We start from the raw sequence: 18,497 nt of genomic DNA, 5'->3' as shown, positions 1-18,497 counted from the left end.
GATGACTGGGAAATACATAGAAGATAGGGTAGGATAGGGTAATTGGTGAAAAATGCTTTGATTTGTTGAAGACATTTATCCATAATACAGACATGATATATTAGTCACTACAAAATGAGATATAGCATTATGTCAAAATTAATAAATAAACATTATATCCGTATATATGAGAGATGTATGTTTAAAATAGCTTGTTTCTAGTTGAATAGTATTAGAAAGATGTTTATACTGAGTATTGAAATAGACAAAATACATCTTCAATAGTCCGTGTATATAAAGTTATTTACACATTGCTTATCCGCATATGTCTATATTATGTGGTACATAGGTATGAATAATGAAGTAAATAAAGAAGAGGATTATGATGTAAAACCTGGGAACAGGAACCTCTAGTGGTCTGGGAACATCAGATCTGATTGGTGAAAACAGAGCAATAGACAATCCGTTTGAAAAATTCATATTGAGATGCATTACATTAGTAAACATAGAGAGAAATATATGATTCGATGAATAGTTATATTGAGGTCAGGGCTAAAAAAAAAAAAAAAAAGGAGAATGGCATGTGAGGTGAATGGGATTATTTTTCCCAGCCTTCAGAGGAGAACCCTTCCAAAAAGGGTCGGAAGCTGAGGGAGTCATTGAGGCCTGGGGGCGAGGTGGCGTTGAGTTCTATTATCCAACGTGTTTCACGTTGTAGGAGTATTTTGTTCCAGTCACCCCCTCTTTTATTTGGGTGTATTCTATCTAGAATCATGAATTGAATAGCCGGGAAGTGGCCGTGGTGAAAGTCTCTTACATGTCTGCCTAGAGGAAGATCGGGGTTTGCCGTCTTCATGCTTATAATATGTCGGTAAGCTCTGTTGTGGAACTCAAGTTTGGTTTTGCCTACATAGTACCCACCGCATGGGCATAGTAGTAAATATACTACCCCGGTGGTTTTACAATTGGCGTAGTGACGTGGTTGGTATTTTTTACCGTTAGGTAGAACAATGTTGGGGGTTACACACATATATTGGCAATATGGGCATCCACCACAACGGAAGGTTCCTGGTCTTTTGCAGGGGTCTCGTCTGGGTTCACCTGTGTATTCGCTGTGGACTAGCAGACTGGCAGGGGGCAGGTTTTTTGCGCAATTTTGGTCCTCCTGGAATTGTTTCCGGTTCTAGTGGCGATCGAGTTGTGGGGGGGGTTGTTTCGTGACAAGAAAGTCCGTCTCCACTGCGATAATTTGGGAGTTGTCTAGGTCATTAATACTCTGTCTGGGTCTTCTCCCCCGGTGGTGCGGCTCCTGCATCATCTGGTATTGCGTTGTCTGCAACTGAATGTCTTTCTGTATGCTGTGCATCTCCCGAGGGTGAAGATTCAGAACACTTTGGCTGATGCGTTGTCTCGTTTTCAGTTGGACAGGTTCCGGGAGTTGGCACCGGGAGCGGAGCGACACGGCACCCCTTGTCCACAACGGCTTTGGAAGATTGCATTGGCATCGCCTCCGGGTTGATTCGCGGCTCCTTGAGTGGGTCCACGTGGTCTGCTTACACCAAGGTTTGGCGGGAGTGAGGGGCCCTGTTACTTGAGGCAGGGGTGGACATGCTCGGGGCGGAGGTCAGGAATCTCTTGATTTATTTTATCTGCTTGAATTTCACGGCGGGGGTGTCGGTTTCTGCGGTCAATCGTAAACTGTCGGCTATCGCTTTTCTGTGTAAGTTGAAGGGCGTTACGAACTTTACCAAAGATTTTTTGGTTCGGCAGGCACTGAGGGGTTATCGGCGGGGTGCCCCAAAGCTTGACGGGCGCCGGCCGATCACGTTTGAGCTCCTGCAGACGTTGTTCGTCCAGGTGGGCGGGGTGTGTTTCTCTAGTTTTGAAGTCCTTTTGTTCCGGGTCGCCTTTGCACTGGCCTTTTACGGGGCTGTTAGGGTGAGCGAGCTCGTCAGCTCCTCTAGGGCGGCCCAAGGGGGATTGCAGATGGCGGATGTCCACAGTGATGGTTCTTCCGTGTTTTTGCTTATCCGCCGTTTAAAGACGGACCAAGTCGGCAGAGGCGCTTCCGTACGTCTTTTCCGCATACGGGGCTCGCCCATTTGTCCGGTTTCAGCGTTTCTCTAATATCTTAGGGTTCGACCGGCTGGGTCCGGTTCTTTCCTGGTGCACGCGGACGGGTCGGCCCTGTCCAATTTTCAATTTGTCTCGGTGATGCGCCGATGTCTTACGGCCGCGGGCTTGCAGGCACTGCAACATTCTTCCCACTCATTCCGCATCGGGGCTGCTACAGAAGCTGCTCAGTGGGGTTTGGATGAGTCCATTTTACGGGGCATTGGTAGGTGGAAGTCAAACAGATTAAAGCTTTATGTCCGCACCCCATTTGGTGTGACAACAGCTTTGCGAGGTTTCTTTTTTGGCAGTCAATTGCTTATTATGCTTGTTTTGCCTTTTTTCTTTCGCTGTTTCATGGTGTTATCGTTGGTCTGTTTTCGTTTCAGGTGTGGTGGACCTCGTGTGGATTTTGGGACACTCTTTTGTCTATTGGGAGGCCAGAAGGGCGGATGTTCGGCCTCAAGGTCGACAGCTAGGTATCCCTCGGTCATTCACCGACCGCTCATCGTGTACTGACGCGGGAGGCAGCCGGCTTTCTTTCCTCCCAACTACACTGACTCAGCCACGGACGGCGCTTTGGAATGGATGGCACACCCCCTCCCCCCAGAGGATGTCTTAAGATTAACTGGAGTTACACAGCCTGACCTTCATTAACGTCTAGTGAGTTACTATATACATTGCCTTGTACATCAATAAACTGTCTGCACTTAGAGCGCTTCTCCTCTTTGTTTCTTTTTCCCTCGGTCTGAGGCTACCGTCCGGTGGATCGGCGTCCCAGGCATGTTGTGGGGCAGGGTGCTTCCAGAGGTACACAGGGTATCCCGTTTGGACAGGGCCCCGGACGTTTTGGTCATCCATGCTGGCGGCAATGATATGGGTGTTAGGTCTTGCCGCCACCTTATTCGGGATGTCAAGTTCGACATTCTCCGGCTGCGCATGGAGTTCCCGGACACGGTGGTGGTATGGTCGGACATTGTTGGCCACACGTCTCGACGTCAGGCCCTGTCCATGGAGAAGTTGAACAAAGCCCGGGTTAAAGTCAATAAAGAGGTTGCCAGGTTCCTCGTGCGTAACGGGGGGTTCGTGGTCAGGCACAGGGAGTTGGAGGTTGATACGTGGCGGTATTTGCGCAGTGATGGGGTGCACCTCAATGCAGTGGGCATAGACCTTTGGGCCCTGGGTCTGCAGGAGGGGATACAGAGAGCGTTAGGTTTTTGGCGGGGCACAATGGTGTGAGGTTTCCCACCTTGCGCTGTGGCGGTTGGGGGTCTTTGGAGGTGTTTCTGGTAAAACCGGCTGTACTTAGCAGCTGAGGGACCCATCTAAAGTATGGAGTCACATGGGGAATGCCAGTTAATAGATGGGTTAACTGGTATTTTAAATTGGGAGGTATCTGCTGTGTGTTGAGGTCGTCCCCGAGCCGGTGCTGCGGCTGGGGACATTTAAGAGTTACACAGATACACAAATGGTACTTGGTATTTGGGGCCTCCAAAGATCGGCAACCTTATGTTATCTTTTATTATAATATTTTGGTTCCTGTTCTAAGAAACGTGTTATATATATTTTGTTGTTGGTTAATAAATGGCCACGTTGGCCAATTTTACTCCAATAAAGGTGTCCGTGTATTTATTGCAGGAAGTTTATTGAGAGGGTTTGGGATTTGGGATAAGGGTTATGGTAAGTGTCCAAATTACATCTGGGGTGCCTTAGTCATGTGAGCCCCACTTGTTTTTTTGGAGGAACATCAATGTCCATCATTTGGGGTTTATGAAGTTTACAAGGTTGTACTGTCCTGTATGAACATTCCGTGGTGGACTGGATGTTGATTTGGAGTGGACCCTTCACTGGTGATCGTTTTTATACCTCATGCTCGGTGGGCTTTCCGTAACAGGGGGTCTAAAAAAAAAAAAATCTGGTAAGGAGACTACCTTATTCATGCACGTGGTGATCGTCAGAATTGTGTCTGCTCTCACAGTGTTGGAATTCATTTGTATTTATTTCTGCATCTCAGCACCAGTTTCAGACGGACTTCATGGACTTTGTTTACTCATTTATTTAGGGTCCTTTATTCAATGTGGCGCTGTACTTGAACACAATTGCTTTATGGTCTGATAATACCTTTGTACTGGCAGCCTTTGTTTTGTTTTCTTTGTGCAAAGCCCTTTCTAGTGTGCACTTTTCTTTAACCACTTCTGGACTGGAAGGATTTGCCCCCTTAATGACCAGGCCATTTTTTGCAATTCGGGCACTGCGTTACTTTGACGGACAATTGCGTGATTGTGCGACGCTGTAACAAATTAAAATTGATGTCCTTTTTTTCCCACAAATAGAGCTTTCTTTTGGCGGTATTTGATCACCCCTGCGATCTTTTTTTTTTCTTTGCGCTATAAACAACAAAAGAGCGACAATTCTGAAAAAAAAAATATATATTTTTCACTTTCTGCTATATAACATTCCCAAAAAAAATAATATAAAAATCAAAATTTTTTAACACTTTAGGCCAATTTGTTTTCTGTTACATATTTTTGGTACAAAAAAAAAAAATCGCAATAAGCGTATTTTGATTGGTTTACGCAAAAGTTATCACGTCTACTAACTACGGAAAAGATTTATGTCATTTTTATTGTTTTTTTTTTTTTTACTAGTTATAGCGGTGATCTGCGAGATTTTTAGCGGGACTGCGACATTGTGGTGAACAGATCGGACCCCTAACTGATATTTTTGACACTTTTGGGGGGACCAGTGACATTACTACAGTAATCAGTGCTAAAAATATGCACTGTTACTGTAATAATTACACTGGCAGGGAAGGGGTTAATACTCTGGGTGATCAAGGGGTTAAATGTGAGCCTAGGGGAGTGATTCTAACAGTATGGGGGCAGGGCTTGGGAAATGATCACAGAGACCTGTAATCCTACATAGAAGGATCACAGGCACTCTGTGATCATTCCAGAGAGAAGAACATTCAGCTGTGTTTACAGTGGGGATCGATCGCGGGTGGCAGGCGGCATCAGAGCCGCCTGCCCCGTGCATTGGAGTCCCCGCTGCTGAGTCGGGGCGGGAGTGCACCACCAGGAGCGCGTGCGTCCCCTAGCTGCAGGCACGCGACTGACATATACCTACGTCGGTTTGCACAGGAGGGGCTCCCTGCAGCAGTATAACTTGCGACGGGCAGTCCTTAAGTGGTTAAAAGTTGGTTATAAATTGGTGTAGTTACCTTTTTTGTTTAGGTTGCTGGAATTGGTATGGGGACAAATCGGACACCTTTATCTCTCATTGTGCTGTGGGGGGGCTTCTGATGTGTCCCCACACCTCTAAGAAGGAATGGGCTGCCCTAGCTTATCCATTGCTCTGTGTGCTCCAACAAAGGCTGTCACAGACTAGAGTTAGGACAACACTATACGGGGGATACATCATGAGGCAGTGTGGCTTTCACATATTTTATATTTGAATGTGTTGTGCAACTAAAACATCTGTTTGCAAAATGATAGTCAGTGTCAGTTTTTTTGCTGGCTAGCTGGTAAGTGTGCTGGGAAATACATTTACTTTATTTGCTGTGTGCAAAGTATTTCCATGTGCACAATACTCTAAAAGTTAGTTAAAAATTGAGGTGGTTGCCATTTTTATTTAGCTTGCTGAGATTGTGTCTGTGCAAAATATTGGCATCCAAGTCTACACAGAAGTAACCAGCTATAAATGCTGTGTGTACATAAATAGGGCAGGACTTAAGGTACACACGAGTGGAAATTCGGCTGGGAATTTTCGTCCGACGACCGATCTGCCGATTTTCGGCTTGTTAGTATGATGCTTCTGACAACCGACTCCGACTTTTCGGCCGAAAAAATCCTGGTGTGCAAGCTATAAAATTTTTGTCAACCGTCAAAACACATCCGAAATCTTATGAGCAACACTAGGCATGCTCAGAGATGAAAGAACACATACAAAGCAGTCCAACACATGACATCACTTCTGAAGTAGAATTAGTGTGGGAAAATTCTTGTGCAGTCTACAGCACATTCCAACCAAAAGACACGACTCTGGACAAAAGACGGATGACCGGTCAGCGGAAATTCGTTGCCTGTGTACGAGGCTTTACAGGTCTCTTTGCAAACAAATTGTCAAGTACCTGGTCGGAGGCCAAAGTGCTGCAAGGGCTTCCCTTCTGGCTAAGTGCAAAGCACCCCAGAAGGTGGTAACAGGGAGTGCTATGCTCAGAGAAACAGGGGTTGCCAGCTGCGACAGGCTGAGGTGATGAGAAGATGTCCGCTGGATTGCGGCTGAGTTTTCTCCATCCAGCAGAAAACTTTGTTGGGCAGGAGTCCGTCAGGAGTACCAGGTGAGACTTGGCAGAAGGGAGAGCCAGGAGCAGAGTCAGGAGCCCAGCCAGAAGTCATGCACGGAATAACAGCCAGGAGTAAGGCAGCAAGCAGAGTCAAGAGTCCGCCGGGGTTCATACACTGGTAATCAGGCAGCAGCAGAGTCAGAAGAGCAAGCCAGAGACCATACATGGATCAGCATGCTTGGACACAGCGGGAGCCAATCAGGGGGTCCAGAGGGCGCACTGGCCGCCAGGACCCACCAATCGTTCTGTGGAATGACAGAACTGCGGTCTGCCTATGTAAACAAGGCAGACTGCTGTTCTGTCAGGGAGGAAAAGAGATCTTGTGTTTCAGCTAAGCTGAAACACAGATCTCTCTTTTCCTCTAATGCATTCACTCCCCCCCAACAGTTAGAAAGCACTCCCTAGGAGCACACTTAACCCCTTGATCGCCCCTGGTGTTAACCCCCTTCCCTGCCAGTGTCATTTATACAGTAACAGTGCATTTTTTTTTAGCACTGATCACTGCATTGGTGTCACTGGTCCCCAAAAAGTGTCACATAGTGGCAGATTTGTCCACCGCAATGTCACAGTCCCACTAAGAATCACTGATCGCCGCCATTACTAGTAAAAACAAAAAAATAAAATAAAAAGTCGGTAACTGTATCCCATATTTTGCAGAAGCTATACCTTTTGCGCAAACCAATCAATATACACTTATGATTTTTTTTTCACCAAAAATATGTAGCAGAATACATTTTGGACTAAACTGATGAAAAAATTTGATTTTTAAAAAAATTAAAATTGGATTTGTTTTATAGCAGAAGGTAAAAAATATTGTTTTTTTTTTTTTTTTTTTTTTTCAAAATTATGTTTCTTTTTTGTTTTTTAGTGCAAAAAACAAAAACCGCAGAGGTGATCAAATACCACCAAAAGAAAGTTCCATTTGTGAGGAAAAAAAGACATCAATTTTATTTGGGTACAGCGTCCCACGACAGCGCCATTGTTAGGTAAAGCAATGAAGTGCGGTATCGCAAAAAAAATGGCCTGGTCATTCAGGGGGTAAAACCTTTTGGAGCTGAAGTGGTTAAAGCAGGGTTAAGTTATAAAAAAATATCCCAAGCTTTGAACATTTAATGGAGCACTGTTCAATCTATCATCCGAAAATGGTAAGAGTATGGAACAACTGCAAACCTACCAAGACATGGCTGTCCACCTAAATTGAGAGGCCAGGCAAGGAGAGCATTAATCAAAGAAGCAGCCAAGAGGCCAATGGTAACTCTGGAGGAGCTGCAGAGATGCATAGCTCAGGTGGGACAATCTGTCCACAGGATAACTATTTGTCATGCACTCCACAAATCTGGCCTTTATGGAAGAGTTGCAAGAAAAAAGCCATTGTTAAAAGTAAGCCATAAGAAGTTCAGTTTGCCAAAAGCCATGTGGGAGACAAAGCAAACATGTAGTAGAAGGTAATTTTATCTAACTTACATCACCCTGAACACACCATCCTCACCGTGAAACATGGTGGTGGCAGCATCATGTTGTGGGAATGCTTTTCTTCAGCAGGGACAGGGAAGCCGGTCAGAGTTGATGGGAAGATGGATGGAGTCAAATACAGGGCAATCTTAGAAGAAAACCTGTTGGAGTCTGCAAAAGACTTGAGACCGGGGCAGAGGTTCTCCTTCCAGCGGCACAATGACCCTAAACATACAGCCAGAGCTACAATGGAATTGTTTAGATCAAAGCATATTCATGTGTCAGAATGGCCAAGTCAAAGTCCAGACCTAAATCCAATTTGGAACTTGAAAATTTCTGTTCACAGGCTCTCTCCATCCAATCTGACAGAGATTGAGAAGAATGGGCAAAAATGTCACTCTCTAGATGTGCAAAGCTGGTAGAGACATATCCAAAAAGACTTGCAGTTGTAATTGCAGCAAAAGGTGGTTCTACAAAGTATTCACTCAGGTGGGGTGAATACAAATGCACACCACACTTTTCACATATTTATTTGTAAAAAATTTGAAAACCATTTATCATTTTCCTTCCACTTCACAATTATGTGCCACTTTGTGTTGGTCTATCCCATAAAATACCAATAAAACACATTTACGTTTTTGGTTGTAACATGACAAAATGTAGAAAATTTCAAGGGGTATGAATACTTTTTCAAGGCATTGTATATCTATTTCACAACTAACAATTCTTAATAGCGTTCTGGGAAAAATACATGACTTTTGTTAAAAGAACACAGAGAATACAAAGATTTACATTCTTTTTCAACCAAAGATAGAAAGTTTATGTCTTTTTTAACAAAATTCATATATATCTAATACATCAAATCCATTTTTTTGTTAAAAAAAGGAAAGAAATTAAGAAAAAGCATGCATAAATTATTGTTCCATTTAAATCTGCGGGATTATTGGCTTTCAGTCAAAAAATCCACCTACTTTGACATTGAAGTATAATGTCAAAATTACCATCAAGGACACAGAAAGACAGTTTAGGCATCTTTTTGTGACCAAAAATTCCATGGCGTTCCACTAGAGATCTGATATTATCAGGTGCAACATCCGACATGTGGCCTAAAATTCAAATTTTAAACTGGTACTTTGCTTTATTGACATAATACCTAACACATTCACATTTGATAAGATATATTACACCCTCTAAATTACAGTTACCACAATGTGACGTCTTGATAATTTATTGATTGGTTACTTGGCAAGTGAACTACTGATCTGATGTAGATAAGATGTAACTTCTTAAAAAATTAGGACATGATCAAATTGAATAACTTTAGAAATTTTTCTATAACCAAAGCCAGTGTTTTCTCAATATTTTACGTATTTGGAAATAAAAAGTTGCAACTAGACAATTTTCACTTCCCTCCTTAAGCCTTGCATAACTGTTCATTTTTTTTTAAGCAAAACTAAACCCATCAATTGAACTGTTTCCCAGAACAGTTACATTCAAGACATGCCATAAATGCTGACTGTCAAAGTTGCTTGCGCTCTCAAAATGAACTGTGAAGCCAATAAATGGCTGGTGTCATAAATGATCACATGTGCAGCACCATGGCAACAACATGTCAGAAAGATGCCAAGATGGCAGCTTTCTTGGCTGTAAATGATAGGAGGGTTTAATTCTCCTTGAGGAATAAATCTGTTATTATGGGAAGCCGCAGCCCTTTTATATGCTTTAATCCATATAGAATCCATAATTCACCCTTACTTTCCTTTGGAGCATATTTCATTCTCATTGAGCACACAAAGCTAAGCATTTAAACAAAGCACATTAAATGACTGTGACTTCCTTTAATGACAGTTTCATTCCTAAAAAAGAACAGTGATGCAAGGCCTGAAGAGCTAGTATCACATACCTGGTGAAGACTGGAATGTTGTGGAGACCTCTCTTGCACCTCCCACCTAACAGTGTAAAGGCAAAGAGTGGCACAAGTACCGTAGCAGCTAGCTGGTGATGTCCACTCTGTAGGCGGGTAGAGCTGGTAGTCACAGTCCTCAGAACTGGATGCAGTAGCAGCTTGGCACCAGAGCCTGGGACAGGAGCAGAACCGGGAGATGAGCAGCAGTCAGCGGCAACCTGGGCTGTAAGGTACCGAATCAGCAGGCAAGCAAGCCCAGGATATAGGCCAAAGTATTTAACAGCCGGGTAATGCAGTGCACAGATTTGCGCATAAATTTGCGCATTTGCACAAATTTGTGCACAATGAACTGAAATAGCTTTTTCACTTATAAATGTAGCAAGGTTTCCAGGCCTATGGTCTGATGTGGGTCTGCCATTAGTACCGGAATCCTCTCCAGAGGAGTGAGCTGAGTCCCCAGGTGTGACAACTGAAGCAGCGACAACTTCGGCATCTTTGTTTGTGGTTTTTATTGTAGATAAAGGGGATGGGAGAAGGGAATGAGTGGGATACTCCTTGAAGCTTAACTAATTACAATTGGGACTTTACTTCTGAAATGCCCGTTGGCGCTTCCTTGGCGCCAGCCGGCGCCAGCCAACGCCCACTGACACTGAGAACACTCTGTAGAACAAAAGAAGTGCTGAATCCTCAACTTATAGTCTAGAAGATCCCAAGACTGAGAATTGTAGAACTCCTGACACTGTTGTGCTGTGAAAGTCACTGAATACTTTCCCTCTGCCTGGCACAGGTTTAGGTAGTATGTAGTAGAACTCTGTATAGCTGTCACTTTAACTGGCACGCTCTGTGCAATTCAGGGCCCAGACTGCAGGTGCCCCCTTTAACCTAGACTCTTCAGGGTCCACTGACTATGTACCCCCTCTGTAGCTTCAGGGTCCTAAACCTATGTACCCCCTTTACAACTAGCTGACACTGGATCCCCTCTAACTTCAGGCAGACCCCCCAGGGCAATCCTCAGTACTCACGACCTGTGTAGGCGTTCCTGGGACTGGACCCCTCTTTCTCCCCGCAGGCTCTCGGCACACCGGATCCCCTCAGCTCAACTCAGCATGCTCTGGACACTCAGGCGACACCCTGAGACATCCACCTTCCTCAGACAGGAGGAGAGACAGCCGCACTCTCCTTCCTGGGACTCTGCTCCCGCCAAAGACACTGCGCCACGCACTTTCCCCCGAACTAATACCCACTCCTAGAATCCTTTGCAGCCTAATCTGCCTTCTGGGGTAGTAACAATATGGGATGTGTCCCCTGATTGCGCTTCCCACACTGCCCTATGAGAAGTCTCTCACAGGAGCCAGTGGGGATACTTCTCCCCTCAGCAGGCACATCTGGAAGTCCTGACACCCTATCTAAGCAAATCCCAACCCTGTTGTTAGGCAGACAAGGCCCACTATACATTTACCTAGCACCTACCAGTAGGGTGCTACATAAATATTATATTATAAATATATTATAAATATAAATATTATAATTATAAATATTAGCACGTGTGCAATGTGCACGAGCATGAGCACAAATCTGCACTGGCCTTTTAGTGGTAGAAATCTGGTTTAACTTACAGCTAGTAGAGTAAAGTAAAATGACTAGCTACAATTTTTTTTCCATCAACATATACAAATTTTGTAACACATTGAGAAAACACAGATTCATTTCAGAAAGATATTCTGATTTCTAAAGTTATTGCATTTGATCTTGCCCTCATATATCGACAAGATTAGGGTTGAGCGGACACCTAGATGTCCGTGTTCGACGGGTTCGGCCGAACTTTAAAAAAAAGTCCGGGTCCGTGTCCCGGACTTTTACCGAACTTTTCCCGGACACCGAACCCCATTGAAGTCAATGGGGACCCGAACTTTAAGGCACTAAAATGGCTCTAAAACACCAAAGGAAAGGGCTAGAGTGCTGCAAATGGCAGCAAAACGTAATTAAGAGCATGGCAAGTGCTCTGCAAACAAATGTGGATAGGGAAATAACTTAAAACAACAAAAAAAAACAGAAAAATAAAACAATGTTCTTCTTCATCTCTGAAGGACGAGGCCCATATGGAGTAGGAGGGAGGTTGAGGTGGTAGTGGATGTGGCGGTGACATAGGCGTGCGCACAGGGTGTGCTGGGTGTGCCTGGGCACACCCTAATCACCTAGGGCACATAGCATTGCCAGTGAGGAGATGGGAAAGATCTCCCTGGGACCTGCTCTGCTCTATTTCTCCTTGCCTACAGGTACATGGCCCCGATACATTACTCTCCCTGCTGGCAAACACATGCATGTGTATTTCAACTTTGGGGTGCACACCTTAATGCAATAGGCTGCGCACACCTATGGGCGGTGTAGGTGGAAGCGGCGGTGGAGGAGGACCAGGGCCGGATTAACAGCATCATGGGCTTGGTGCTGAGGATTTTGAAGGGCCTTAGGGCCGTGCCTTGCCATGCACCCAGAGGAGGAAGGGTGCAGCCATGCATGCCTAATTCAACATGGGATGCTGTCTCTGAAGCCCATAAACACATCCATGCATCGCCAACTGTCCCTCCTTGTCCGGCCTTCACGCTGTGTGGGGAGGTTCTGAGGGTGCTGCCTGGGGAAGCGAGCATAGAAGCCAGACTTCTGTGTTTACAAGTGACAGAAGAGCGGTAACAGTGAATATGGCCAACCCGGGGCCTATATAAAAGGTAGGGGCCTGGAGCTGCAGCTCCAATAGACCCTACATTAATCTGCTTCTTTTCACAAATTTTAAATGAGGGTACACCCCAAAAGAGTGAGAAAGAGCAAAAATGGAACAATGGGTGGGTAAGGTCGGTATCCATTGCTATTCTGCATAAGGTACGGAAAAGTCCCGTGGGATCCATGCCTGGTTCATTTTAATGAACGTGAGCTTGTCCACATTGTCTCTGGACAGGCGGCTGCGCTTGTCTGTTATAACGCCCCCAGCCGTGCTAAATACCCGTTCAGATAATACACTGGCTGCAGGGCACGCCAGCACCTCCAAGGCGTAAAGGGCAAGCTCAGGCCATGTGCCCAATTTGGAGACCCAGAAGTTGAAGGGGGCAGACCCGTCATTCACTACATGTAGGCGTGTGCACACATACTGCTCCACCATGTTGGTAAAATGCTGCCTCCTGCTAAGACGTTCCATCTGAGCTGCTGGTGCTGCTGTTTGTTGTGGCGTGCTGACAAAGCTTTTCCACATTTCGGCCATGCTAACCCTGCCTTCTGAGGTGCTGGCGGTGCCCTGGTTGCGTTGGCGACCTCCTCCTCCTCCTCCTCTGCCTTGTGCTTCCACTGTGGCCCCGCTGTCAGATGGGAATGCCAGCAGCATGGCGTCTACCAGCGTGCGCTTGTACTCGCGCATCTTGCGATCGCGCTCCAGTGAGTGAATTAAGGACGGTACGTTGTCCTTGTAACGGGGATCCAGCAGCGTGGCCACCCAGTAATCAGCACAAGTTAGAATGTGGGCAACTCGGCGGTCGTTGTGGAGACACTGCAGCATGTAATCGCTCATGTGTGCCAGGCTGCCCAGAGGCAACGAAAGGCTGTCCTCTGTGGGAGGTGTATGGTCCGTGTCCTCTGTATCCCCCCAGCCACGCACCAGTGATGGCCATGAGCTGGCCTGGGTGCCACCCTGCTGTGAACATGGTTCCATCTCCTCCTCCAGCTCCTCCTCCTCCTCATCCTCCTCATCCTCCAGAACTGTGCCCCTGCTGGACAATTGCGTCCCTGGCGTTTGCGTGTGCAGGAACCCACCCTCGGAGCCCCTTGCGAATGACTGCCCTGAAAGCCTTGGAAATGTTACCTCTTCATCCTCCTCCTCCTCCTCATCCTGTGCCACATCCTCTTCCATCATCGCCCGAATTGTTTTTTCAAGGAGGCATAGAAGTGGGATAGTTAAGCTGAGAACGGCGTCATTGCCACTGGCCATGTTGGTGGAGTACTCAAAACAGCGCAACAAGGCACACAGGTCTCGCATGGAGGCCCAGTTATTGGTGGTGAAGTGGTGCTGTTCCGCAGAGCGACTCACGCGTGCGTGCTGCAGCTGAAACTCCACTATGGCCTGCTGCTGCTCGCACAGTCTTTCCAGCATGTGCAAGGTGGAGTTCCACCTTGTGGGCACGTCACATATGAGGCGGTGAGCGGGAAGGCCGAAGTTACGCTGCAGCGCTGCCAGGCGAGCAGCAGCAGGGTGAGAACGCCGAAAGTGCGCACAAACGGCCCGCACTTTCTGCAGCAGCTCTGACATATCGGGGTAGTTTTTAAGGAACCTCTGCACCACCAAATTCAGCACATGCGCCAGGCAAGGGATGTGCGTCAAACCGGCTAGGCCCAGAGCTGCTATGAGATTTCGCCCGTTATCGCACACCACCAGGCCGGGCTTGAGGCTCGCTGGCAGCAACCACTCATTTGTCTGCTGTTCCATGCTCCTCCACAACTCCTGCGCGGTGTGTGGTTTGTCCCCCAAACAGGCAAGTTGTAAAACTGCCTGCTGTCGTTTACCCCTGGCCGTGCTGAAGTTGGTGGTGAAGGTGTTACGCTGTCCGGATGAGGAGGCGGTAGAGGATGAGGAAGCGGAGTAGGAGGAGTTAGGAACAGGAGGCAAACTGAAGCGCCCTGCAATCCTCGGTGGTGGAAGGACATGCGCCAAATTGCTATCCGCCTCAGGCCCATCCGCCACTGCATTTACCCAGTGTGCCGTTAGGGAGATATAACGCCCCTGACCGTGCTTACTGGTCCACGTATCCGTAGTTAGGTGGACCTTGGCACAGATGGCGTTGCGCAGTGCACACCTGATTTTTTCCCCCACTTGGTTGTGCAGGGAAGGGATGGCTTGCCTGGAAAAGTAGTGGCGGCTGGGCACGACGTACTGTGGGACAGCCACCGACATAAGGTTTTTAAAACTGTGCGTCTCCACCAGACGGAATGACAGCATTTCAAAGGCCAATAATTTTGAAATGCTGGCATTCAGGGCCAGGGATCGCGGGTGGGTAGGGGGGTACTTCCTCTTCCTCTCAAGTGTTTGGGAGATGGAAAGCTGAACGCTTCCACGGGACATTGTGGAGATGGTTGTTGGTGACCCAGGTGGTGGTGTTGCTGACAGATCGTCTGTTTGCGGGGTGGCAGGTGCCGGTATCACTACAGATGTGGCTGGAGCGGCCGAGACTGCAGCAGAAGAGGAAGCAGGATGAGCCAGAGACGTTTCTTGGTTTTGAAGGTGTGTACTCCACTGCAGCTCGTGCTTTGCACTTAGATGCCTGATCATGCAGGTTGTGCTCAGGTTGAGAAGGTTCATGCCTCGCTTCAAGCTCTGATTGCACAGGGTGCAAACCACTCGTGTCCTGTCATCAGCACATTTTCTAAAGAACTTCCACGCTAGAGAACTCCTTTGAGCTGACTTTGGTGCGCTCGTTCCCTTGCTGCGTTGGGCAGTAGCGGGCGTAGTGTCTAGGGCACGGCCGCTCCGCTTCTGCACCCTGCTCCCTCTTCTGCTGTGCTGGTGGCTCTGTGCGACCACCGCCTCTTCCTCCAAACTACTCAGTTCACCTGCATGACGTTCATTCCATGTGGGGTCGAGGACCTCATCGTCCTCCACATCATCTTCCACCCAGTCTTCACCCCTGCCCTCCTTGTCGGTCTCCACAATGCTGAACGCCGCAGCAGTTGGCACCTGCGTTTCGTCATCATCGGAGACGTGCTGCGATGATCCTTGCATGTACTCATCTTGAGGAATAAGTGGTTGGGCATCGCTGCACTCAATCTCTTCCACTTCTGGGGCAGGGCTAGGTGGATGGCCCTGGGAAACCCTGCTGACAGAGTCCTCAAAAAGAATAAGAGACTGCTGTATGGCTTGGGGCTCAGACTGCTGGCCTGATTTGCAAGGGGGTGAGGTGAAAGACGGTTGGACATTGGCTGCAGGTGCCAACTCTGACCTTTCTGCAGTAGACTGGGTGGGAGACAATGTGAAGGAACTGGAGGCACTGTCAGCAGCAAACCAATCTACTATCACCTCAACTTGTTCTGGCCTCATCACTTCTAGGGGCGTTTGATGCCCTACCAAATACTGATGCAGGTTCTGTCGCCTACTCACACTTGAGGAAGGTGTTTCACTTGTGCGTGTAGCTGGCACAGATCGACCATGTCCTCTCCTTGCAACAGGAGCTCTACCAGCAGCACCACGACCCAGGCCACGGCCCTTATTTGACGGTCTCCTCATATTTCTGTAATTTAAGATCTTGCCCTAGAAAGGTTTTTATTGAATAGCGGAATAGAAAATATGATCCAAAAAAAGTGTATGTATATCACACGTACACAACCACACTAGGCCCCAATTACTATTGTTTGTACCCCTAAAAGGCTAGATGAGGAGTAGGGGGAGTATGGAACAGGCAGCACCCTCAAACCTTCAGAAGTATGAGATGAACCCCAACAACTTGGAAAGGTGGATCTCTCTCACACGTACCGACACAGACTATCCCGCAATTCAATTGATCCTCAAAGGTTTTTATTGAATAGCGGAATAGGAAATATGATCAAAAAAAGTGTATGTATCTCGCACGTACACAACCACACTAGGCCCCAATTACTATTGTTTGTACCCCTAAAAGGCTAGATGAGGAGTAGGGGGGGTATGGAACAGGCAGCACCCTCAAACCTTCAGAAGTATGAGATGAACCCCAACAACTTGGAAAGGTGGATCTCTCTCACACGTACCGACACAGACTATCCCGCAATTCAATTGATCCCCAAAGGTTTTTATTGAATAGCGGAATAGGAAATATGATCAAAAAAAGTGTATGTATCTCACACGTACAGAAACACACTAGGCCCCAATTACTATTGTTTGTACACCTAAAAGGATGGATGAGGAGGAGGAGGAGTATGGAACAGGCAGCACCCTCAAAGCTTCAGAAGTATGAGATGAACCCCAAAAACTTGGAAAGGTGGATCTCACACGTACCGACACAGACTATTCCGCAATTTAATTGATCCCCAAAGGTTTTTATTGAATAGCGGAATAGGAAATATGATCAAAAAATGTGTATGTATCTCACACGTACAGAAGCACACTAGGCCCCAATTACTATTGTTTGTACACCTAAAAGGATGGATGAGGAGGAGGAGGAGTATGGAACAGGCAGCACCCTCAAAGCTTCAGAAGTATGAGATGAACCCCAAAAACTTGGAAAGGTGGATCTCACACGTACCGACACAGACTATCCCGCAATTTAATTGATCCCCAAAGGTTTTTATTGAATAGCGGAATAGGAAATATGATCAAAAAATGTGTATGTATCTCACACGTACAGAAGCACACTAGGCCCCAATTACTATTGTTTGTACACCTAAAAGGATGGATGAGGAGGAGGAGGAGTATGGAACAGGCAGCACCCTCAAAGCTTCAGAAGTATGAGATGAACCCCAAAAACTTGGAAAGGTGGATCTCACACGTACCGACACAGACTATCCCGCAATTTAATTGATCCCCAAAGGTTTTTATTGAATAGCGGAATAGGAAATATGATCAAAAAATGTGTATGTATCTCACACGTACAGAAGCACACTAGGCCCCAATTACTATTGTTTGTACACCTAAAAGGATGGATGAGGAGGAGGAGGAGTATGGAACAGGCAGCACCCTCAAAGCTTCAGAAGTATGAGATGAACCCCAAAAACTTGGAAAGGTGGATCTCACACGTACTGACACAGACTATCCCGCAATTTAATTGATCCCCAAAGGTTTTTATTGAATAGCGGAATAGGAAATATGATCAAAAAATGTGTATGTATCTCACACGTACAGAAGCACACTAGGCCCCAATTACTATTGTTTGTACACCTAAAAGGATGGATGAGGAGGAGGAGGAGTATGGAACAGGCAGCACCCTCAAAGCTTCAGAAGTATGAGATGAACCCCAAAAACTTGGAAAGGTGGATCTCACACGTACCGACACAGACTATCCCGCAATTTAATTGATCCCCAAAGGTTTTTATTGAATAGCGGAATAGGAAATATGATCAAAAAATGTGTATGTATCTCACACGTACAGAAGCACACTAGGCCCCAATTACTATTGTTTGTACACCTAAAAGGATGGATGAGGAGGAGGAGGAGTATGGAACAGGCAGCACCCTCAAAGCTTCAGAAGTATGAGATGAACCCCAAAAACTTGGAAAGGTGGATCTCACACGTACCGACACAGACTATCCCGCAATTTAATTGATCCCCAAAGGTTTTTATTGAATAGCGGAATAGGAAATATGATCAAAAAATGTGTATGTATCTCACACGTACAGAAGCACACTAGGCCCCAATTACTATTGTTTGTACACCTAAAAGGATGGATGAGGAGGAGGAGGAGTATGGAACAGGCAGCACCCTCAAAGCTTCAGAAGTATGAGATGAACCCCAAAAACTTGGAAAGGTGGATCTCACACGTACCGACACAGACTATCCCGCAATTTAATTGATCCCCAAAGGTTTTTATTGAATAGCGGAATAGGAAATATGATCAAAAAAAGTGTATGTATCTCGCACGTACAGAAACACACTAGGCCCCAATTACTATTGTTTGTACACCTAAAAGGATGGATGAGGAGGAGGAGGAGTATGGAACAGGCAGCACCCTCAAAGCTTCAGAAGTATGAGATGAACCCCAAAAA

General features: G+C 46.4%; 2 protein-coding genes across 2 annotated transcripts in view; one reads left to right on the top strand and one right to left on the bottom strand.

The window, feature by feature from the left end:
- The window catches only part of LOC309565999 (uncharacterized protein), a gene marked incomplete at both ends in the record, with an annotated part of 492,320 nt that extends 488,990 nt beyond the window's left edge, over positions 1-3,330 (top strand). The window contains one exon of the mRNA XM_082271019.1: positions 2,873-3,330. Coding sequence (XP_082127145.1) covers positions 2,873-3,330 — 458 coding nt within the window. The remainder of the gene's footprint in view (positions 1-2,872) is intronic.
- LOC309565781 (transmembrane protein 272-like) overlaps positions 1-18,497 on the bottom strand; it is a 150,700-nt gene that overhangs the window by 89,329 nt on the left and 42,874 nt on the right. The gene's annotated exons all lie outside the window — the stretch shown is intronic.

Source organism: Pelophylax lessonae (genome assembly GCF_965119305.1).
Source record: "Pelophylax lessonae genome assembly, chromosome: 10".
NCBI lineage: Eukaryota > Metazoa > Chordata > Amphibia > Anura > Ranidae > Pelophylax > Pelophylax lessonae.
This window is presented reverse-complemented; position numbering and strand designations above follow the sequence as displayed.